This window comes from Phalaenopsis equestris, unplaced genomic scaffold (genome assembly GCF_001263595.1).
Source record: "Phalaenopsis equestris unplaced genomic scaffold, ASM126359v1 Scaffold000488, whole genome shotgun sequence".
NCBI lineage: Eukaryota > Viridiplantae > Streptophyta > Magnoliopsida > Asparagales > Orchidaceae > Phalaenopsis > Phalaenopsis equestris.
Genome location: NW_018164928.1, coordinates 516907 through 541721, shown reverse-complemented (window position 1 = coordinate 541721; position 24815 = coordinate 516907). Strand labels below are relative to the sequence as shown.

General features: G+C 36.4%; 2 protein-coding genes across 4 annotated transcripts in view; both read right to left on the bottom strand.

Moving 5' to 3' along the window:
* Nucleotides 1-1273: 1273 nt before the first annotated feature.
* LOC110028101 lies at nt 1274-16362 on the bottom strand. 3 transcript variants are annotated; one of them, XR_002294406.1, is made up of 3 exons: nt 15596-16362; nt 15381-15489; nt 1274-1523 (listed from the first exon to the last, which is right to left on the bottom strand). XR_002294406.1 is itself a non-coding variant. In XM_020729824.1 (2 exons), exon 1 carries the CDS (start codon nt 16246-16248, stop codon nt 15598-15600), a length of 651 nt encoding a protein of 216 aa, XP_020585483.1. In that variant the 5' UTR covers nt 16249-16362; the 3' UTR covers nt 1274-1523; nt 15596-15597. The 3 variants fall into 3 exon arrangements, 1 of the variants encoding a protein (XP_020585483.1); XR_002294407.1 differs by having other exon boundaries at nt 15389-15489; XM_020729824.1 differs by lacking the exon at nt 15381-15489.
* Nucleotides 16363-17440: 1078 nt separating this feature from the next.
* The window catches only part of LOC110028045 (elongator complex protein 1), a 16791-nt gene continuing 9416 nt past the window's right edge, over nt 17441-24815 (bottom strand). The window contains exons 3-5 of the mRNA XM_020729747.1: nt 18844-21920; nt 18277-18369; nt 17441-17883 (exon numbers count right to left, since the gene is read on the bottom strand). Of these exons, the coding sequence (XP_020585406.1) occupies nt 17565-17883; nt 18277-18369; nt 18844-21920 (3489 nt within the window). The 3' untranslated portion in view covers nt 17441-17564. The remainder of the gene's footprint in view (nt 17884-18276; nt 18370-18843; nt 21921-24815) is intronic.

Genomic DNA, 24815 nt, shown 5'->3' with positions numbered 1-24815 from the left:
AGGGTCACTATAAGTCCCCTTAGATCAAATGTTCGATCATACCGTGACATGAGTGTTCTGGAATATTAGACACATGACAGACACCCAATCATGTGCCCGAGCACAAAGAAGAAGCAGTATTTGAGGCCCAACGCAAATACCGTTTCCTTATATATATATAATATAATTATTTTGAACTAAAAAGAGTTGAACATAAATGACCAAATCTTTATTCGTGTGAGACTCATTTCTATATCAAGCGCGAAAAGATTGTTCATATTCCGTTTAACTTAGCAAACAAATCAAACACAAATTTCTTAATGAGTCGAACACAAACTATTTGCGAACAAGAAGCCATTTTGACAGCCCTAATCACGACTCAAATATTTTCGGTCATAATTCATTCAATTCCCGCCATCATTCCTTTAATATTCAATCATAAACCATTTAATATTCGACCGTGATTCATTTAACACACGATCATCATGTAAAGATCAATTGATTTGATTGTAGATTATACCTAAATAAAAACAACAAAGAGCACGATCATAACAACTAATATTTACTTTAAATCAAAGCAATCACCAAACAAATACAATCACATTTGTAAAATAACAGACAAAATTTCGATACAATTAAACACGAACGCAATATCTAAAATACAATACAATTGAATTCTCTTTTCTATATTTCAAGTGATTGTAACAATAATAAAAGTTAATCTCACTGTACTTCTGACCATATCTATTTTGACATAAGATGCCCAAAACCTATAGTTAATGAACATGCTTGAGAATCCATAAAATATACTCTCTGAGGATCATCGAAATTCAAACCGCTCATACAATGATAGCAAGTACATTTTCCAAATTTATAATTATGAGTTCAAACCATTAAGATGACAATTGAAGAAAATAAATGCCTGATCATAAGGCTCACTTTTGAATTGATCATTAGCATCAAATTGTCTTAACCAATTTCTTCAACACAACCTTAAACATCCACATACCTTAACAAGACAACCCAAACAAATCAATTACAAAAGAAATCATAAAAGCAAACAAGAAGTTCAAACCACATTTGTACAATCTTCAAAGAAAAGAGTTAATATTGCTCGAATTAAGTTTGAATCTTAATTGGATTTTGTTAGATCATTAGTTTTAATGTTCGAAACAAGTTCAAAGCTGATAATCACTATTATTCTCATGCATTTAAGGTTTAGATTTGTGAATGAAAGCAAATACCAAACAAAGATCTCTCATGAAAGCTAATCATATGCTATCCAGTCACGAACTTAAAATGAAGCTCAGCTAATTTTAAGCATCAAAATAAACATAATATTTATACGAGAAATTACAACCAAACAAAAAAAAAAGAATATTTTGAGAGTAAACCATATAATATAATATAGTTACAATAAAAGCAAACACATTTACCCTCCAAAGCAGGAAAAGATGCAAAAAAACATACCAAAACGCAATGTGGAGAAAGCAAGCATTCTGAACATTCTTGAAGATTTTGCACCATCTTTTAATCACGATGGCCTGGAAAAATAGAAAAAAGGAAGATTTACATACATGCCACTCAATTATTATGTATTTACATATGTAACAGTTAAGCTTTGATCTGTATATATATGCCGCCCTACATATGCATGCAAAAAACATAATTCACATTTTGAAAGTTAAAATAATGATATTTTTGATGTGATATGAAAGATTTGATCGGTATAAATGTAATACGTAGAGTTTAGGAGTTAAATATGTAAATACAAAGGAAATGGGTGGTATGTATGTAAATGTCCCTAGATGAAAATGGGTTAGTTACTTTCGAGATGAAGCTAACGATGATAAATAAGTAAAAAAAAGCACACAAGTGAGAAGGCTCCCACCATGATATGATCTAAGAGGAGCTGGCGTAGAGAGAGTTGGCCCTTTTATCTCCATAAAATTATTTTAACTTGATGATTTGAACATAGTGATAATAAAGCCAAAATAATCAACACACTTCAACAACAACAACAAGCCTTTGTCTTACTAAGTGGGGTTGGCTACATGAATCCATATTCTCCATTGTGTTCTATTGAGTGTCATATTTTGATTTAATTCTAATAATTCAAGATTATTTTTTATACAACATGCCCAAATCTTTTTATATCTACCTTTACCTTACTTAAAATGAGTCAAATTTTAAAAATTTAATCTCCAAGCAGGGTCATCTGATGGTAGACGATTAACTTTACTAAATCATCTAAGACGACTCTCTCTAATCTTGTTTGTCACTAGAGCTACTCCAACCCTTTCATGGACATATTCATTTCGCATTTTGTCTCTAAGTGTCTAAGTGTAAAGCCTCTCATCCACTTGAGCATTCTCATCTTTGTAACACTTAACTTAATTTTAAGCTTTTCTTTTAGAGGCCAATATTCTGTATCATAAAGCATTGCAGGCTGCAGGTCTCACCGTCACAAAAATTTCTTTCTAGTCTGAGCGGTACTTTTCTATCACACAATAAGCCGGATGCATTCTTTCACCTCAACCATCCAACTTGAATTCTACTAATAACATCAATTCAAAATAGTCCAAGCATAAATTAAGTTGAAACAATTGGTACTACAGCTAAAACATAAGGTTTATAAAAGTTACAAAGCAAGCACAAATTCGTAGAATTATCAGCGTACAGGGCAAGCCATGGATATATAATAAGATGTAGAAGCAAATGTAAGCAGGTCATTTAACAATCCACTTTAGAATCGAACACCAAAAAAATAGGGCATTGAAGGGGTAAATAAATAAAAGGAAGATTTACATACATACCACTCAATTCTCATGTATTTACATAACATCTATACTTCAATTTTTACATACAACATCTTACCTATGAATGAAAAAATATATTTCACATTTTAAAAGTTAAAACTGTGATCTTTTTTTATGTGATGTAAAAGATTTTTGTGGTATAAATGTGAAAAGTATAATTTACGCGTTAGATACAAATAAATAGGAATTAGGCCACCTAACACAATAAAAACTACAACACGTGTGATTCACTTAGCCTAATGGTTTGGTGCTTCGTCTCCAACCACGAAGTCTTGAATTTAAAGCCTATTCCATACGAGTATGTGGATGAGTTTAAAAAAAAAACAAAGAAGATCAATTCTTCCACTGATCTTTCGCTTCTTTGATGGATATAGATGAACGGTTGTTAAAAAATTGGAAATCACGCCTCAAATTATAAAGTTAGAAACACTATACAAAAGGCAAAGGGGGAAGGGAGGGCAAAAATGAGAGGAGATGAAACTGAATTGGGGAGGCAGGATTTCACCGGTTTGATTCAAGCTTCGCACTTTGTTAGGACATTTCATTCATGGCAAAGAGTAATTTCATCTCTTAAGAGAAGGTTTACCATTCAAAAACTATAACAAAAAAGGAGCACTAACATACATACCACCCAATTTCTATGTATTTACATATTTGATACCTAAACTTTACTCTTCTTACATTTATACCACCGTCTTTCATAACGCATTAAAAATTACACTATTTTAACTTTTAAAAAGTGTAATACACCTTCTCATGCATAGATAAGATGGCATTATGTAAAAATTTAAAAAATCTACAACAGTAGCCAAATTAATCATTTAAATTCGTCAGCTAGATTCATATAGCTACATCCACCGATTAGAAGCCTTGAAACTATAGACCAAACAATCACCACTGTATCAAAATCACGAGATCTCACAAAGATAAAATACTAATGCAACTCAACAAATTAGTGTTTCACGGAATAACTATACACTTGTTGCCTCAAATCAACACGACTACTATTGAAAATAAGTAAAATTCAGAGAATGTGACTTATAAATACTCTACAAGATTTACGGGGTGGAGTAGATCAAGCTTCACTTAAGGTACGCACAAAATGTCAAATGGAGACGAGTCCTCCCCTTGAAACCCACTAAACTCTTCCATCAACAATGGAAATCATATTACAATTGAGGAATCCAGCGGGCTATAATGAGAGTGCTATAGGCATCAATAATTCCAAATTAGTAAAGCTAAAAAGAAAGGAAACAAAGTCTAATACATCAACTGGAGGCTCATTATATAAAATCAAATAGGTTGCATTGAACACTAGAGAAACAATCCTTATGAAATTTAACTCATTACAGCTCTAACTTGCTGGAGGACTCAATATGAACTAGTCCTCTTTACAGTCGTCTCTTCAATAGCTTCCTCGAGGAATTTTTTAGAGAAGGTGAAGTATCATCATCTCTCTCTCTCTCTCTCTCTCCAAATATTATTGGTACGATCTATGACAATTTCAGAAGATTAATCATTCTCGTAGCTAACAGAAAGCCATTAATCAACGTTGACATAAATATCAGTATATGATTTCCAAATGACAACTCGTGGAACTCAACAAGTATATCATGTTGAAAAAAGGAAAGGGCATTTACATACATACCACGCAATTCCTATGTATTTACATATTTGATATGCCTCGGAACCAAGATCAGCAAACAAACCACACGAAACGACAACAAATAGGTTAAAGAAAGACAAACAGGGGCTGCTCTTACAACAATAAAACAAGCAAGATACATACTTGATCTACTTTCGAGAGGTAGATCGGCTTTCCCACAACCTAAACTCCACAAGGAGAAAAGAAAACAACAGTCACACAAAAACATGCATAAAGAAAGCAAATCCTGGGTTCTCCCCTTAATGGAATCCCCTCCTAGCATTTCAAAATCTTTCATTCTCCTCCTTGGAGGTGATTATGGCCCTAGTGGACCCCACTCTTCCATTTTTTTCTTCTGCGGCTCCCCCATTAGCCATGCCCCTCCTTGTCGCCAAAACCGGCTTGTCTGTGGGCCGGTCACGTTGCCTTCAGCCGGTCCAGGGAGGACCGGCTCCTGTATATGTGTAACATTACTCCCCTACCATTAAGATAACTTATCCTCAAAGTGAAAGGATGGAAAATGCTTGTGAAGCACTCGTAAGGCTCCCATGTTGCTTCATAGTCTGGTAGCCCCTTCCATTTGACCAATACCTCCTTTGCTCCCCTACTCCTCCGAACACTTGATCTTTAATGGCTCCAAAATCACCTCTAAGTCTTCATTCGGCGTTGGCAGTAGCGTAGGTGAGTTTGTATGATCTCCAATTGCACGCCTCAGCTGTGACACATGGAAGACCGGGGTAGTGCGAACGATGGTGATAACCTCAAACGATAAGCCACTTACCTGATGCGTGCCATCACCTCATATGATCCATAATATCATAGTGAAAGTTTATTGTTCCTCCTTTCGACCAATGTCTTCTGTCGGTAGGACCTCATATTCAGGTAGACCATGTCCCTCGGTTCAAACTACACCTCTCTCCCGTGTTCATCCACTTTCCTCTTCATGATATGTTGAGCTCTCAATAAATGCTCATTGCGCTCAACTAGTACCCGATCCTCTCCTCCAAGTATTGATTGACAGTAGATACTGGCGTGGTGCAATGCTCATGATATATCAAAAGGAGTAGATCTCGCCCATACAATATCTTGAAAGGAGGGTCTGTGATGCGGTATGATACGGCGTGTAATACCAATATTTGACCCATGCAATCCACTTGGCCCAAAGTTTCAGCATATTAGATACAAAACAATGCATATATTTTTCCACACTCCTGTTGACCACCTCCGTCTGTACATCAGTCTGGGGATGATATGCAGTGCTCCACTTGAAGACTGTTCCTTGCAACCTGAATAACTCTTTCAAGAAGTGATTGAGAAACACCTTGTCCTTATCCGAAACAATAGATTTTGTTACCCTGTGCAAATGGACCACTTCATAGATAAACACTGTCGCGACTGAGACAGTCGTGTAGGAATGAAATGTGCATTCTTACTTAGGTGATCCATGACCACCATGATCATCGTGAACCCTTCTAACGTGACAATCCTTCAATGAAAGCTATCGTCACTTCTTCCCAAACCTTCCTCGGTAATGTTAATTGTTGTAGCAATCCTCTTGGTGCCATGGTCAAGTGCTTGAGCCGTTGACATACGTCGCATTTTGTAACCATATCCTTGATGTTTCGACGCTTCCTCACTTAATAAAGTTCTGCCGCAAGACGACTGTAGGTCTTCTGCACCCCTGAACGTTCCCCTATCACACTGCCATGAAACCTTACAATAATCTGGGAATATACTTCGACAACTTGGGTAGCACAAATCACCCTTGGTGGAGCAGTTGTTGTCCCCTCAATGCATATCCTAAATGACTTTTTGGAACTTGTAGTAACTTGGTCTTTATCTTTCTCAGTTCCTCATCCCTTTCACTTTCCTATCTCAAGGCTTCCTAATCTAGGACCAAGGGGACCGATAGGGCCATCAATTAGGGCTTATCCACCTTTCTTAACAGTGTGTTAGCTACTTTGTCCTCCAATCTCGGTCTGTCTTAAATCTCGAAATTATACCCCAGTAGCTTGAATAGCCATCTCTGATGCTCTTCAGTCACCATTCATTATTCAAGCAAATACTTTAAGATCCTCTGATCTGTCCTAACCAAAAAATATTGTCCCAATAGATAGGACCACCACTTCTGAATGGCCAAGACAATTGTCATTAATTCTCGTTCATATTCTGACTTTAGCCTAGCTCTGGCCGTAAGAACTTGGCTGAAGTAGGCAATCGGTCGCTGATTTGCATGAGCACTGCTCCCAATCCATACCCTGACACATACATCTCCACTACAAATGGTATACTGAAATCTGGAAGTGCTAATATCGGTATGCTAGTCATGGTGCTTTTTAGGTGTTCAAATGCCTGTGTTGATGCTCCCCCCAATTTGAAATTATTTCTTCAACTGCCCCGCCAATGATCAAGTTATCGTGCCATATCCTCTCATGAACTTCAGGTAGTAGTCTGTGAGCCCCGAGAATCCTCTCAACTCTTTCAAATTCTTTGATACGGGCTATTCAACCATAGCCTTGATCTTGAACTGATCCACTGTTACCCACATTTTTGTCACCACATGTCTCAGGTACTCCATCTGTAATTGTGCAAAAGAACATTTCTTCAAGTTAACATACAACTGGTGCTCCATCAACGTCTCCAGAACTGTCCTTAGACGCCCCACATGCTCTTTCTCTGTACGACTGTAGATCAAAATATGATCAAAGAAATAAGAATAAATTTTCGAAGATAAGGTTGAAAAAACCTATTCATGAGGGATTGAAATGTAGCCGGGATGTTGGTGAGACCAAACGACATCATTAAAAGCTCGTAATTCCCTTCATGTGCCCTGAATTTTGTCTTGTGCACATCCGCCGGATCTATCCTGATCTGGTGGTACCCTGACATAAGATCAATTATTGAGGAAATATAAAGCTCATCCAGTAACTCATCAATCACAAGAATAGAAAACTTATCAAACACTGTACTCTTGTTTAAAGCCCGGTAGTTCATGCAAAATCTCCAACTACCATCTTTTTTTCTTTACAAACAGGACGAGACTGAAAAAAAGGCTCACACTAAGCCCGATAATCCCAGTCTCGAGCATCTCTCAGATCAACTTCTCTATCTCATCCTTTTGAATCTAGGGAATGGTACCTGTATGGTCTGACGTTGATAGGAGGAACACCATCCTTCAATGTAATACGTGCTCGTGCTCCCTCTGAGGAGGTAACCCATTTAGTTGCTGAAAAACATTATTGCAGTAGGAGCTGCTGGACCAGTTTTGTAAACTATGCCAACTCTGAATCTCAGACCTTCTTAATGCTCAACAACTCCACCAAGTAACTTAGCCCTGCTCCATGAATCGACTTGACCATGGTTTTGAGTGATACCATGGTTTTGAGTGATACCATGGTTTTGCACAAGCTAGTATCTCATCTCAGCACCACCTTCTTACCATCCACTTAGAACTCTGTCGACAAGGACTTTCAATCCACCTTCATCTCTCCCAATGTCAGCAGTCATTTCATCCCCAGAATCACATCTGTGCTGCCTAAATCTAAAGAAAAAAAGTTTTCCACCACCAGTAAGTCATGTAGTGTCAGAACCAAACCCTTGCAAATTCCCCGCTTTTCTCCACCTTCCCTGTCCCCATCACGACGCCAAAGCTCGCTGAAGTCACCGATTTCAACCATAGCTTCTCCACAACTTGATTTGAGATAAAGTTATGCGTGGCTCCGCTATCCACCAACACCACAATCAGTTGTTCCTCGATCCACCCCCTTACCTTCATGGTGTGATTCAGGATAAATCCACCATCGAATTGAGGGACAACTTCGCTATATCCAAATGCAAATGCTCCTCCGCTGCTTCCTCTTATGATTTCTCACTCTCTATATCCTCCTCTGAACTAAAAGAACTTAAATGGAGCGCTCCTTGCAACAATGTCCTGGTGCGTATTTCTCGTCACATCAGTAACACAATCTTTCAGCGCTTTTGTCCTACACTTCTACATCTGTGAGGCGCTTGAATTAACCCTGAGTTGGGATCCTGTACTCTTCTCCTTCAGCGTCTCTTTTTGAAACGACATAGTCTGGGTCCTTGGTATCGTGATTGTCACGATGTTCTTGTAGAATTCACCGGTGTTGCTGCCTTTGCCGACCTTCTTCATCTGTTTCTTATCTTTCATCATCTGGGTAAACTCCATTTCCCTCAATCCATGCGGCCTTAAGGGGCGGATGACTGCTCTTATATCAGGCTTTCAAGAAGTTCCCTTTCAGTCCTGCTGCAGAAAATTGCCTCAACTTCCCTGATAAGAGCTCAAACTTCTCTCGGAATTCTATAACCATCCCCTACTGAGTCAGAGCATAGAATTATTCGTGCAGGTCACTTTCCAAATGGCTCGAAAACACTCCAAAAAGAAATCCTTAAACTACTCCCATGAGTGCATTGGATGCCTTGACTCCATCAACTGGAATCACACTAAAGCCTTACCCTCCAAGCATAATCCCATTGACATGAGTTTTTCTTCCTCATTCAGCCCGTTGATCGCAAAGTATCGCTCCACCCGATACACCCATCTATGCGCAACCTCCCCTTCAAAGATCGGTGCATCTCCACTCCAACTTCTTTTCCCTCCAAAATTTCTCCCCATGTATCTAGGGTGAAACTTCCTCCTGCAGTCATAAACATATCCCACTCTCGATTCCCTCCTACTCTTCCGTGCTTCTTCCTCTATCCCTTCTCTAATTTTCAGTCCATCTCCCTCCATCGAAAGTCTCCACTCCCCCTACTCTCGGAGTCCTAGTGGGATGCAGTTGTAGGTCGATAATGTCTTCTTCGTTGTCTTCTCTCTCGATCTCCTTCCCTTTTAACCAAGCCAATGATTCCTTAATCAACCCTTGGTTAGAGTTTGCAACTGGAGCGGTCGACATGACTTTGGATTGCATCTCCATGAGTTTTTTCATCATCTCTCGCATTTCTCCTATACCTTCAAATCTATCATTCATTCGACCTTTAATAGAAGAAAATCTGTCCTCCATAGTCGCGAACATTTCTTCTATTTCCGATAAAATCTGCTCTACCTCTATTTCTAGCACATCAACTTTCTTTGTCGCCATCCCACCCAAATCTATACTTTGATACCAATTTGATAGGCCTCGACACCAAAATCAACAAACAAATCACACAAAACGACAACAAATAGGTGAAATAAACACAAACAATGACTGCTGTTACAATTAAAGAAAAATAAGCAAGACACATGATTGATTTACTTTTGAGAGGTAGATCGGCTCTCTCATACCCTAGACGTCGCTAGAAACTCCACAAGAAGAAAGAAAACAACAGTCAGACAAAAACATGCATAAAGAAAACAAACCCTAGGTTCTCCCCTTAATAGAATCCCCTCTCAGCATTTCAAAAACTTTCATTCCTATTTTTCCTCCAAACTCCCTTAATTTCTCCTCCATGCACATGTGATTATGGCCCTAGTGGACCCAACTCTTCCCTTCCTTTCTTCTGTGGCTCCCTCCGTTTGCCCTGCTCCTTATCGCCAAAACCGGCCTATCTGTGGACCGGTTATGCTGTCTTCAACCAGCCCAAGGAGGACCGGCTCCAGTACATGCGTAGCAATATCTAACACCTAAATTTACTTTTTACATTTATACCACCCAAATCTTTCACATCACACAAAAAATAGCAACATTTTAACTTTTGAAAAGTAAAACATAGCTTTTCATGCATAGGTTAGGTAGCATGTATGTAAAAAATTGAAGTATAGGTGTTACATTTGTAAATACATGGGATTTGAGTGGTATGCATGTAAATCTTCCTAAAATGAATGCCTGTTCATAACCTTATTAACTAAAACATCATATGCAAAATCTGCCGTTTAAAGCATCAAATTCCAGTTTGACACAGGATTCCCAACCTACTATTGCAATAAATCAATCCTTCAAACCTGTAATTAATCATTACATTCTAATCATGGCTATAAAAAGTAACACATCACCTTTCAACTTATATCCAAAAATAACTAATGAACCCAACATCTTTATAAGATTTATTTTGGAAGATGTTGGATTCAGATCATTTCTCCAAAAGAATTGACTAAACGATGATGCATTTATTATCATGTTAGACGAAATCAGGAGAAATGCATTGAAAATAAAAAATAAATTTGATCACTAATATATTTTAACAGGATTAGATATAGTTAACCATAACTATTATGAATGTTTTCCATTAACCAATTAGCAAGTCTAAGACAGTGCCGCTACATAGAGTTCCGTGAGACTTTGTGTGAAAAATTGAATCTCATCTTCAAGCATAATTTTATCTCCCCCAGAGTGACATGTTGAACACACAAAATGATCCCAATTAAGAAATTCTACACTTAGGATGAGAAGATCATTATGGGGCCACTACATATAATTTTCTCCCAAGTAAATAACTTTTCAATTGTTAAAATCACAATCATCATTACTTTTAATCCATAAATTAAGCATCAACTTTAAGAATCTTGCAATCATTTTATTGAATGCTCTATGAACTGTTAACTCTATAGCATAAATCACTCTGCAAATTTTTTTTTCCATTAGATATCAGATACCAGCTTTTCTCTTTCTGCCTAATTATTCACTGCTTATTTTATTTGTTCATAAGAAAGCTCAGAAAGACGGTCTCAAATCAGCCATGCTGGAATGAATAGTACGAACAATGATGGTTTCCAAATCAAGTGCATTAATATGATAATTCTCAACACCTACACAACATCTGATGGAAAAACTACGCTCTTATAAAACTCGACTCACATATTATGTTGGAGCAATATTTTATTTTAGAACTCAAATGCCATCTAACCTTGTAATAAAAATCCTCACCACAACAACAACAACAACAACAAATCCTTAATCCCACTACGTGGTTCGGCTACATGAATTCCTTTTTCTCCATTGCGCATTGCGTCCTATTTAGTGTCATATTTTCATTTAGTTCTAATAAATTAAGATCATTTTTTATACAATAAGCCAAAGTGTTCCTAGGTATACCTCTGCCTTTCTTGACATATGCCAAATCTAAAGCATCTACCATCCTAATCGGATCATCAGATGGTTTGCCGTTTAATGTGAACAAACCATCTAAGACGAAACTCTCTAATATTGTCCATCACTAGAGCTACCACCAACCCTATCACGGATATATTCATTTCACATTGTCTCTAAGTGTAAAGCCACCCATCCACCTAATCATTCTCATATCGGGAACACTTAACTTAATATTATGCTTCTCTTTTAAAGGCCAACATTCAACACCATAGAGCATTGCGGGTCTCACCACTATCCTATAAAAATTTCCTTTCAGTCTAAGCGGTACTTTTATATCACACAAAAGACCCGAAGCATTCCTCCACTTCAACCAACCAACTTGAATTCTACTATTAACATCCCCATCTATATCACCATCGCTTTGAATAACAGTCCCGAGATATCTAAAGCGTTCACACCTTTTAATAATTTGATCACCCGAAGTTGCACATCTGCCACTAGAGTTACCACTACTAAAATTACATTCCATGTATTCAATTTTAGTTCTACTCAAATGAAGGCCTTTAGACTCCATGTAGACCTCCATAATTCAAGTTTTTCCATTCAAGTTTTTCCTGGTTTTTCCTGGGCTTTTTCTCTCGTCTTATACAAGAGAAGGATATCATTAGCAAAAAACATACACCAAGGTACATCCTCCTGTAAATGTCCAGTAAGATGATCCATGATTAAAGCAAAAAAAAAGGGCTTAAAGTCGATCCCTAATGTAATCCAACAGAAATAGGAAAATATTTGGTCAATCCTCCTGTTTAAACACAAGTAACAACCCTTGTATACATATGTTTAATGACTTGAATATAAGTTTTTTGAGCTTTTTCTCTCTTCTTATCCACGAGAAGAATATCATCAGCAAAAAGTATACACCAAGGTATATTCTCCTGTAAGTGTTCAGTAAGACCATCCATAACTAAAGCAAAACGATATGGGCGTAAAGCTGATCCCTAATGTTAACCAACAAAAATTGGAAAATATTTGGTTAATCCTCCTTCTGTTCGAACACAAGTAACAACTCTTGTATACATATCTTTAATGACTTAAATATAAGTCATAACAACACTTTTCTTCTCAAGAACTCTCCAAAGGATATCTCTTGGAAGCTTATCTTAACTTTTTCTAAATCAATAAAAATCATATGTAGATCGTCCTTATTATCTCTAAAATTCTCTGTCAAATCCTCACTAGCTGGAAAAAAAAATTAATAGAATATAAACACTTAATCATAAAAAAAGATATTTTTTAATGCCCTTCAAAAACTCATAAGGCGATCATAAAGTGATCCTCCTATATCATCAATAAATCTTTTTGAAAAGTCAAATAATCCATAAAAGAACCTAATATCAAGAGTAATGATAGATTGAAAACATTCAAAAAAAAGTTCTAACCGTCAAAAAAATACTTGGAAAAAACAAAATAATAAAAAAAAGAATTACCTTAAGTAATGCATATGTACTTAGATTAATGGAAAGTTCACACAATCTAAAACTAAAGAAGCTTCCAAATATATGTGACTGTCATCAAAATAAATAAAGGTGCCAATTAAAAAACAAAACACATCATTAACAGTACTTTTAATGCATTCAAATCATTGAAAAGACAAAAAAAACATAATCAACCACCCCTTAAAGCTATTGTTTATTATTAAAGGAAGCGTTTCACTCATTCCCCTATACCTTACATATCCATATTTCATGATTACTAATTCAAGGATCATTTGGCTAACCATTAAACTAACGCCATTAACTCAGGAATATGAAAACATTCTTGATGATAATTTAATTGATTACTTTACATGCATGCATCAACTCCGACAATTTGCTGCAAGCAATGCAATGTTCTGTTAGGGTTTAAGTCCTCTCTAATTAACTTTCCTTGAACAATCAAGTCACACGCCTTTCAAAATTAACATATTCAATTAAATTAATCACATTATATGGCAAATCACATGTGGATGACCTAAGAACTAAATTTATAATATGTTGATGCCTTACAGAGTTGGAAGCTTACCAAATAAACCATTAAGACAAAATTAGTAAAACTAAAATAAAAACTAAGTAAATCAATAAGAAAGTAAATTACCAACAGAGAGGTCTTGAAATTTTATACCTCTAAAAATTAAACAAGCCCCACAATATCCTCACACTATAACTCATGACCACTCAATAAAGAGTGCAATTTCTTAAATCACTTACAAGGGATGTTATTTTTTATTTTTGGCTTGGAGCGATTCTATACTATCTTCTTGTGCTATCAAAGTGGGTTACATTTAGATCATATAACCAAGATCCACCAAGGACCACAAGAAAATGTTCATTTATACCGATTACATAAAAAATTTTAGACTTTATATAGCTTAATTTCAAGATCCACAAAGAGATTTTATATGATTATTGTTGAGACACGAGTTTAAAGTACATCCTTTCTCACCTACCTTAAAAAACATATCCAAAAAAACTCCACTGAAATTAACAAACACAAAAGATTATCCTATCTCTTAAACTAAATATGAACAGTAGTTCTTATGCCAAAAAACAACCTTAAGAGTGGCTAGGAGAAAATACATGAGATTCTAAGGCAAACTAAAGCTTCCTAAATGTCACTATACATCATGATCAATCTCATCCTCATGCGCTTCAATAATACATTCTGCATTTAACAAAGTGAGAAATCCACACGATATTCAACAGTATAATGACCATCTTGTTAGCATTTGAAAAAAAAAAAAACCCACCCATCTTGCTCAAAACTTGATCTCAAAACTTGATGACCCATTACAAAGTTATCCTTAAGATCCTTAGAAATAATGTTCCTATTCTCAAATTGTATCTTCTCGTGCCTTTTGACAAAACATACCATACATATAAAAACAGTAAAGCATTGCGATGCAAACAATAACATCATATTCTAAAATAGTGGGTTGGTACAAAATGCTTCTATCTTGTTGAAATCTAAACAGAAAAAAGCCCAAAACCGACTCGAAACTTGCAACTAGAGATTTGGCAATGGATATGTGGTCATCCTCCGATCTTACAACTATGGTGATGGCCCAACATCAATATCTTGACCAATACTAGATTAATAGATAGACATATTCATCAGCATGATTGTCAACAATTTTGACTTTATTACTTACATTGTTAATACTACAAGAATTTTTGTCATGTACCTTATTATAATACATTTGAATTTCCCTTGCTTATTTCAAGATATGTACTCATCAAGACAATAATATAAATAGTGCCCCTTAAATATATATATATATATATATATCAACTTGTGCATAACTGAGGCCAAAATTCTTCCATCTAGGTAAAGGATTCTAACTTTTCTTTTGTGCTTTTTTCTTGATATCCTATATCAAAAGGTAGCCTAGATAAGTATCTATCATAAAAAGTTAGCGGGGGCTATTGAAAATAATAATGAAATCTTCTCTACCCTTAACCTAAAGTATAAGGCTTGTAACTTATTCTATATTTGTCATGTCATTATCAAATGCCTGGAATCCACAGAATAGCTATTACCTTTTCTGTCTCGTGTTACTCCTATCATGACTTTGAACTATATTATCACAGCATAGAAAGTAAATAGACTGGAAATTATATTCAATTAACCTTTTTAGTTAGACAAAAAGCTTGTAAATAAAAAGCAAATATGCTTTCAGAGGACAGCCAAGCATAAAGTATTATTACTGACGCAACTATGTAAAACCATTCTACTTAAGGAAATAAATAAATACAAATACCCGAAGCATCACTACTGCTAAATCCAAAAGATACTCAACTAACATTAAATGCTAGCGGAAAATTAAAAGGTTGAAAATCATAAGAAAAACATGCCAAAATGAAGATCTACATTGCAACCCTCAATTGTTTTTTAAAGAATCGCCATCTAGAGCAATTGATCCCCAAAAGAATGCAGTATCGATGCAGCGAGGGATGAAGTTGGTCACAAAGAATGCAACCTAGCATATAAATTCGATGGAATCAGATTCAAATACTGCTATATGAAGCGCTCTTCTTATCATAGAAAGACCAAGGCAATATAATAAATTCAATTCTACATATTACCTTTACTTTGATGAAGATCCAGAAGTGAGAGAATTCCGATGAAGAACCCTCCCTTTACTGTTAGCACTGGAATCCTTCAAATCTCCTATCAAATCCTTCAACCCCGAACTACCACCCCTCGGCTCTACCTCTTCCTCCTCATCTCCCTTCTCCTTCCCGGCCTTTCCTTTCTTCTCCAGCAACCTCTCGAAATGATTCCCGTACACATACTCCGCATTGAATCCATCCTCTTCGTCAAACATCATGATATGGCCGTGCCATTCCCAAACCCTGTAGTTACTGGAAGCCTCGTCGTGAACCCCAACGCAGATGTTGTGCTCGCCAACGGCGACGGATTGACCCGAGTTGGCTTTGAGTGCCTCCTTAGCATTACCTGCGCGTATAATTCGAATGATTTCCCTCTCAAGCTTCGCCTCCTCCTTCGCAATAGTGCGACGGCGCCGATTGTCATCCGAAAGGTCATTTGCTTCGGTGGACTCATCGTCGGATAGAGGAAGATCATCATCGGCGAGTTGAGGGAAAAGGTCTCGGAAGAGTGAATTGGGGGAATCCTCGGATGATGGAGAGCGGAGATGGAGGCGGTTCATGAGGCTTTGCATTAGGAGATGATCCATGGGTGAGGAAGGAGGGAAGGAGTAGGGTTTGTTCGCCATTTTTTTTCTGTTTCCCTGCGAGCGAGACGTGAGGTCGGAGAGGGGTTAGGGTTTATGGGTTCTGTGAGAGCACTGATGAGTGTTGGCAAGGAAGAGAGATATTTGTGATTGAACTTAAGTAGGCCGTTGGCCATTTACGTGGGTAATGGGCTGTGGGCTGTGGGCCGTTGGGAATGGCATTTTAGAAAATTTAATGTGGATATTTAGCAAGGGTTATATAGGGGCGAAATCTTTTAGTACTTGCAATTAGTGTGTGTATACCAATTGAGCCTTGCTCGGGCCAATGCCAAACTCGAGCTAAGCTCGTTTGAAAATATGTGAGCTCGAGCTCACTTGCACGTGCTAGACCTAAAAATACAATTTTTAGGAGAGCAATGGAGAAGGCATTGCTGGCCAAATGAGGAGAAGGATACATCTTTAAAAAATACATTGAAATGACTAGCAATAGGCTAATCGAGGTGGCTCACGGGCATCTGAGCCTAGCTGGAATGAGCTCGTGCTCGTGGCTCAAAAAGTTCGGCTTGTAAACTTATCGACAAGTCGAAATTGAGCTCATTTACACCCCTACTAAGAACTCTTAATCAAATACTAATATCAAATGTGATATTTGATTGGTCATAATTAATGATAACCTTGTGTTATATATGGTTATAAATATTATACCTATTTATCATATTTTTATTTAATAAAAAATCAATAATTATGGAGTAACTTACTATAAAAAATTAGGATTAAATTATATGAGAGGGAAAACAGAAACAAATATATATTATGACATACATCAATAATTAATATTAATAAAATTTACTAGCAACTAAAAAGATTTTAAAGAATTTAGTAATGAGGTAAACCACATAGAAATAGCAATGATTTATAAGAAAATTTTAATTTTTTTTACATTAATTTATCAATTATAATAATTCGCATCTTCATTCCGTAATAAATAATTTGCAATAAATAAATTAAATAAATAGATTTTATCACTGTAAAAAATGTGAATATAACTAATCATTAGTAAATAAATAATAGAGATACTTCCACATTAATACTATTACATAGATAATAGTGATATTAAAATTGTGATTAATAAATGAATTTTTACTATTGGGAAGTAAAAAAACTGATTTAAATTATAAACTTTTTAATTATTAAATAATAAAAATAAAAGAAATCAATTCAATACTAAGCCCCATTCAACATTAAAATCAATAAATAAAAAGGATCCTGATCATACAACACAATCAAGTATTAAAAATCCCACCTTTGGTCATAAAAATCAGACTTTTCAATAAATAGTACTGCAAACCGAGCACTTTCTACCTGCTAAGAGGAGCCAATACTTTGAACTGCCATGACCGAGCTTCAGAAAGCCATGATTCTCTCCTCTGTTCAATGTAATGCTCCAAAGTCTGTGTTCTATCATCTATCCTATCAGTAGCCATGACATCTTCTGCAAGTTTAACAGCAGAATATTGAGACAACTGAAAGTTATATCCCGAAGATTGGAGCGGCCGAGCAATCTCCTCCTTTCCCAGCATCAGAAGAGCTGACAGTAAGGATTTAAGCTGACGAAGAGCATCGTCGGTGAGAGCCATGGCTTTCAGATGCTCAATCAGTGCCATCTCCTCTCCAGGGCTGCCAGAAAATGACGAGTAAAAGAGTTTTTGAAGTTGTTTCATGCAAATTATGAAGGAATCATCATCAGCTTACGGAACAAAAAGGAAGGTTTACATACATACCATTCAATTTTTATTTATTTATATATCTAAATCCCAACAACTAAACTTTAAATTTTATGTATATGCTAATATGCTATCTTATCTATGCATGAAAAGATTTAATTCACTTTTTAAAGTTAAAATGATGGTATTTTTGATGTGATATGAAAGATTTGGGTGGTATAAAAGGTTAAAAAGTAAAGTTTAGGTGTTAGATATGTAAATACATATGAATTGGGTGGCATGTATGTAAATGCCGCAAAAAGGAATACACAACAAAAACAAACAAATATGCATGTTAAATACCAACCTTCCGGCTCGAATCTTTCCTCTTTTATTTGCTTTGCATCGCGACTTTGTAATGTTAGTTGAGGCGGTTGAAGTAACTGAATTCTTAGCAGTCCTGCCAGAGGACAAAGTGTTCATTGATAGATTATAAGATGACAAGACAAGCAGATAAGGCAGTTAAAAAAGCCATCGCACTTTAAAAGCTTGTGTTCTGCTCGCTAAATTGCTTGTGTTTGAATTGTATATAAAACAAACAAGCGGCAAAACTTTTGTTTGATGCGTTTGGCTTGTTTCTCCTCAAATTAATTCAATCATTAAATAAATAATAATATTTTAACATTTTAATATTGACTTATATCCTATATTTAAACAAATGATAAATTTTAATTTTTTTTTTCATTCGAGCTAATAGCAAGCCGCACATGAGCTAACACAAACATATGAATTTGAATCGAGTCAAACACAAACAAGCTATTCACGAGTCTATTTCGAACAAGCTGGACAAGAAGAAGCAATGAGCTTGGTCAAACTCGGCTCATTTACACCCTACATGCAGATTAGCAGCAGTGATAAACAAGAAAAGTCGAACCTTGTGGTGTATGCACTCATCTCACTAAAACTACTGCTGATTTCAGAAACAGTGTCATAATCCGTATTTTCTGTCAATCTGCCCTCTGATTGAACCTTGGCAGAAAGTAGTAACCTTCTCTGACGTACAGCGAGATAGCGAGCCAAGTACTTCCCAAGTTTTTCGAGCGCCTCCTTATAATCCGACATCAACGAACTTGCACATTCCAAAGCTGCATCTTCAACACGGGAAGCAAAATCCTCACTCTCATCCATACGACTAATTCTAAGAGCCTCTTCCCATTCTCGTGCCATAATATAATACCCTACGCATCGACCAACATCATTACAATACTCCAACACAATCCTGGCTGCCTCCACCGGTTTACCGAGTGCTTGAAATTCTTCGCAAAGTTCGTTCGCCAGTTGACAGACATCTCCTTTGTTTAAACCCATAAGTGAAGCTACTGTGAGCACACCTTTCCAATCACCTGCACCCCTATAAGCTTTCAAGGCCTTATGATGAGAATAAGAACACAAATAAGCAGAAGCAGCATCTTGAAAGCATTTCTCATCATAAAGATGGTCGCCCCATGCCTCTATGACTTCAGTTCTATGAGCACTTTTGGCGAATAATTGAAGGCCAAGTGAAAAAAGTTGTGGATTTTGCTTCATAAGATTCAAGCAATCTTCATAATGGTCTTCGCCGGCCGAAAACATGTGCTTAAGTGCACTCTCATACCTTCGTAACCTCAGGTCGATTGAGTATCTCATTACAACCGGCGGTGAATTTTCCAGCTCTTTGAGATAGGGAAGAAACTCTTTAGGATCCTTTTGAGAGTTTAATGCAACAATGGCAGCAAGGTTTATGTCATAAAGACCCAAAGCAGCTTCAAAGACGGCTTCAGAATCAGCTAACCATAACAGATGTTTCAAGGATTCTTCAGCAGAAGGGAATGAGCTCCTTTCAGCATCATTCACACCCAATACTTCCATCTCGCGGATTGATTTTATTCTGTTAAGCGCTTCCTCTAAAGCAGGTGGCTCATTTCGAGCTAAAGTTGTCAATATACAGAGCTCTCGTGCCGGACTTCCTCGTACTTGTTCTTCAAGAGCCTTTCGTATCGCTCGCAGAACAGAATTTACCTTTCCCTCTTCAATAAAATTGGAGCTTTCCATACTCACATTGGAAGTTTCATCAGTAATAGATGGACAGTTGTAATCTTTGTACAAACTATCCATCACATTTCCACCTTTTATGGACGAAACAAATTCTGTGACATAAGCAAGGTTGTCTACTTGTTTAACGAACTCTGCAGCTGATTTAATGAATCTTTGCCAACCAAAGCAGTCAATAATGAAATTAAAATCTATCCGATGCCGCCTCACCATAGCCAATGCTTCTTTGAAGCGCCTCTGTTGTAAAGCATTAAGTATCGAAAGAAGGACCAGCTTCCTTGGATAAATACATTCCAAGCTGCCCCGATGCGCCTGTAAAATGATCGCAGCTTCCTCTCCGTGGAGAGCTCCGATCAATTTTGCGCCTTTTTCCCATATATTAATAAAGTCTTTATCTTTATCTCGTCTATTTGGCAGGTCTTTTAAGCTTTCGATTTTTATTTCCTTGTTTCCCTGTAAAATATCATCTATGCTAACAATGAACAAAAAATCCTGCTTTGTAGTGAGAAAAAGATGTGTACTTTGCTCAGCACCGCCACAACCACTAGAATATAATGTAAAACTACTGCAATTACTGCATAAAACTCGCTTCCCAACCCGAAGTTTTCCATCGTAGTCGAGCCCTAAAAGTAAAGGCTTCGCATCGCCATTGTCACAAACCTGAACTGCTTTCATCCACGGGCATGATGCTGAAAATCCGTGTTCGGGGTCGGGCTCACCGAATCGTGATCCTCTTCTTAAAGAAAAACCGGACGTATAATCGAAGATAGTTCCCCCTTCCATCTGAACAAAAGCAGATGCCTTTTTACAAGGATTTGAGACAATGCTAACAACAACCCCTTCAAGAGGCGAACTCTTAGAGAGATTTGCATGCCAACCCGAAGAATTTAAGAGTTCAGGTATAGAATCCACCGAGCATACAACTTCGAACTCCAACAAAGAATATGCAGAACAATTCAAATTTTGATGAATAAGTTCGCTCTCATCTCGTGATGATTTTGAGAGTGAATCACATGGGTTGCGAGTCACACCGAGCAAGAGGTGAGAATCTAACCACATGATTTGTGCAAATGTTCTAAACTTTAAATCCAACCTTGCAGTTTCGATGACAAATTCTTCATCCTCGAATCGCGCCCACGAATCTATCCTAGGAAGCTCCATAACACCTAAACTCCCATCTGAGAGGCTTGCAGCCAAATGGTTCTTAGAGCTGTTATGAAGAAAAGCAACATCCTGAATGGAAGCTGGAAACTTTAAGATGAACAAAGACATGGGAGGTGGTACGAGGGACAGATTAAGCGGAGAAACTAATAGTCTAGAGCCATCAACAACCAGTGCAGTTGAATTCTCTGTTACAGCAGTAATCCACACAAAATTGTAGCTTGTAATTGTTCCACCGACAGTCCAAATAATGAGATTTGTCGGCTTTGTTGGGTTCCACATGAATTTCACACCTTCGCTCTTTGAATGTCTTATTTCTTGTTTCAAGTACCAATGGTTGTTACTGAAAAACCAAATTTTTATAGCATCATGCTGAGAACACTTGGCAGAAGTAGCAAGAAGGTCAGAACTGCAATTCCATTTTACGATACTGATTTCTGCTGGTTCATCCATGCATAAGGAATTTCGCTCGAGCCCATTCTTCTCAAAGAAAACTATAAGCGGTTTGGTTGCGATCTTGCAATCATAAGCCATTGTAATCTTGGCGCCACTCGGCATCCAATCTAAGGCTTCTCCCACAAAAGCCTTGGGTTCACTCTCAGAATGTAAAATTCCGGATTCACGCTCCCAAATCCTCAACTTCTTGGAGTAGCATTCATGGAGTCCACCAAGAGTAGCAAAATACTTCCCATCACCCCTCCAAGAAATTGGGGCATGAAAATGGGAGGGATAACCATCCACATCACCTATGGCATCATTCTGGTAATAGATCAAGTAAGATGACTATCAGAGAAAAAAAAAAAAAAAAAAAAAATAATTCATATTAGGAAGAGATGCATACACACCACTCAATTCTTATGTATTTGCATATCTAACACCTGAAGTTTTAACTTTTTACATATATACTACCTTACCTATGCATGAAAAGCTGTATTTCACTTTTTAAAAGTTAAAATGATGATATTTTTGACGTGACATGAAAAATTTAGGTGATATAAATGTAAAAATCAAAGATGTAGTTGTTAGATATGTAAACACATAGGAATTGGGTGGTATATATGTAAATGCCCCTTTATATTATATAACAGCAACATGTACAAATATACATCATGAAACTTGAATGCACAGAGCCACGTTCAATACGCTAAATAAAGTCCTGCCACATATTTAAATTACTGTAAATGTGAGAGCAAAGGCGAAAATGAGCAGAAACGAAGGGTTTTGCTCTATAAAAGCTAAACAAATCTCGCTTACACAAATAGAATTTAGGTGAATAGCCAGGGAAATAAAATAAGTGAATTAAAAGAGCTTTGCAGGATGAAATAGTTCATATGGAGCTAATGATATGAATATGAATATGAAGGCATTTTAATTGACACCATGAAAATCAAAATTTACACTTTTTCAACAGAAAGTAGCCCACCTTGAAAAAAGATAAATTTATAAAGATGAAAAATACAAGAAGTGTTTTCACTTTACATACATAATACACAATTCTTATGCACATAAATATCTCACACTTAAACTTTCATATTCAGACATATCACTCAAATCTTCAATATCACATAAGAAAATGGTACTATTATTCCTTTTTAAAAGTGAAATACACCTTCTCATGCATAGATAGATTTAGAGCACCAAACTATTTTGTACATAAATATGAAAGTTTAGTTTTGAGACATGTAAATACATAAGAATTGTGTGCTACGTATGTAAATTTCCCAAAATGCAATTCCCTTACACCTGGTAGATAAAACTAGAGCAGTTATAAAAAAACAATGATAGGGAAATAAAAGAACAATTCCCAACTTTACCGGGACGTAGGATCAATTAAAAACTAAACCACATGATGGAAAAACGAGATCATAACAATTGAAAAAGATCGAAACAAACTCTAAGTAGAAAACACAATCAAAACAACCAGAAAAACACACGAGATTTATGTGGAAAAAATCGAGAACAGGAAAAAACCACAGTCATAACACCAAAAATTTCACTATGAAATTCATAAAATGTTTACAAAGAGCTCACAGAAGTTACCTCTCTACACAAATAAAATCACAACACTCTAGAATCATTCCTTTCCGATCTGACTCAAAAATCACGCTGAATCACTAAAATCCACCTCTTCGAAACTTCTCTACTTCATCGGGATGCCCGTCAAAGAATACGAAAGGAACAAACACCAAGTCCTACCTTATCCCGCTCGAAATCGACACTAAAGCAAGAATTCCCCAAAGCCAACCACTCCTAGCACATAGGCGACCAAACTTGGCGCCTATGCGCCAAGCTTTCTACTTGGCATAGGGTTGTTAAAACGGTTAGTTCTACGCGAACAACTTATGTTTGGCTTGTTAAGTAGCTCGTGCTCAATTCGTTCACCAAGTAAATGAGTCGAACACAAACAAAGTTCTGTTTGTTCTTGTTCAGCTCGTTTTGGCTTGAAGTAAATAAATTATATATATATATATATATATATACATACACATACATACATACAATCACCGTGTTAATATCGAACAAGACTCAATGAAACCAAAAGGAATAAAAGAACTGAGATATTACCATGCTGGCATATTTTGAGAGCACCTTTAACAAAAATAAAAATCAACATATTTTTTTGTTAATGGCAATAAATATTAGTCCTACAAATTATATTTTGATATATAAATAATATCAGTCATATTAATTATAAAATATATATAACCACTTGCATGTGATCTATAAAATATACAAGTATGTTATAAAAAATTGTTGATATTAAGCCCTTTTGATAATGATTAGTTGGCCGATGGGTATATATATATATATATATATATATGATCACCATGTGTAAAAAGTTGATTAAGCTTGTTGAAACCCAAAGAAATAAATTTAAAATCAAATGCAAATGAGATACTCCCATGTTTGCCTATTTTGAGGGCACCGCTTAACAAAATTTACTTTTGACAACTATCTATAAATGTGGCATGAACGGCTTGCACACTTTATAAAATATTTGAATTCACTTAAATACTTATTTTATTTTTATTATTAAAAAATAGAGGCACAAGTAAGAAAAAATGTTAAGCAATCATGTTTTTATTTATTTTTTTTGGAAAAAAAATGGATTGTATCTAGGGCTGTAAACGAGCCGAGGCCGAGCGAGCTCAAGGTCGACTAGTGTTCGGCTCGTTCGATATTGGCTCGTGTTCAAAATGGCTTGTGAACGGTGTGTTCGTATTTGGCTCGAATAATATTTCCAGCTCGAGTTCGACTTGAGTTCGGCTCGAAATTAGAGGAGATGGCTCGGAAGAGGAAGAGGAAGATGACTCAAAAGAGGAAGAGGAAGACAAACAGCAAACCCTAATCTCTCGCCACCGAAGCCCTTTTGTGATTTTGAGAGAAGGAGATGACTAGGAAGAGGAGGAGAGCAGCGAACACAAACAACAAATCCTAAGCTCTTACAGTCAAATGCCTTTCGCTATTTTGAGAGGAAAGAGAAGAGTCGGTCGAACGCCCTTCGCGATTTCATTAAACTTATATATTATATCATATTAATTATATAACTTATTTTATATAAATATATAATATTTATATAAGTAATATTTATTAATAATTTGTTATATATTATAATTTATAGGATTTATTTTTTAAAAATTTGATATTTTTTTT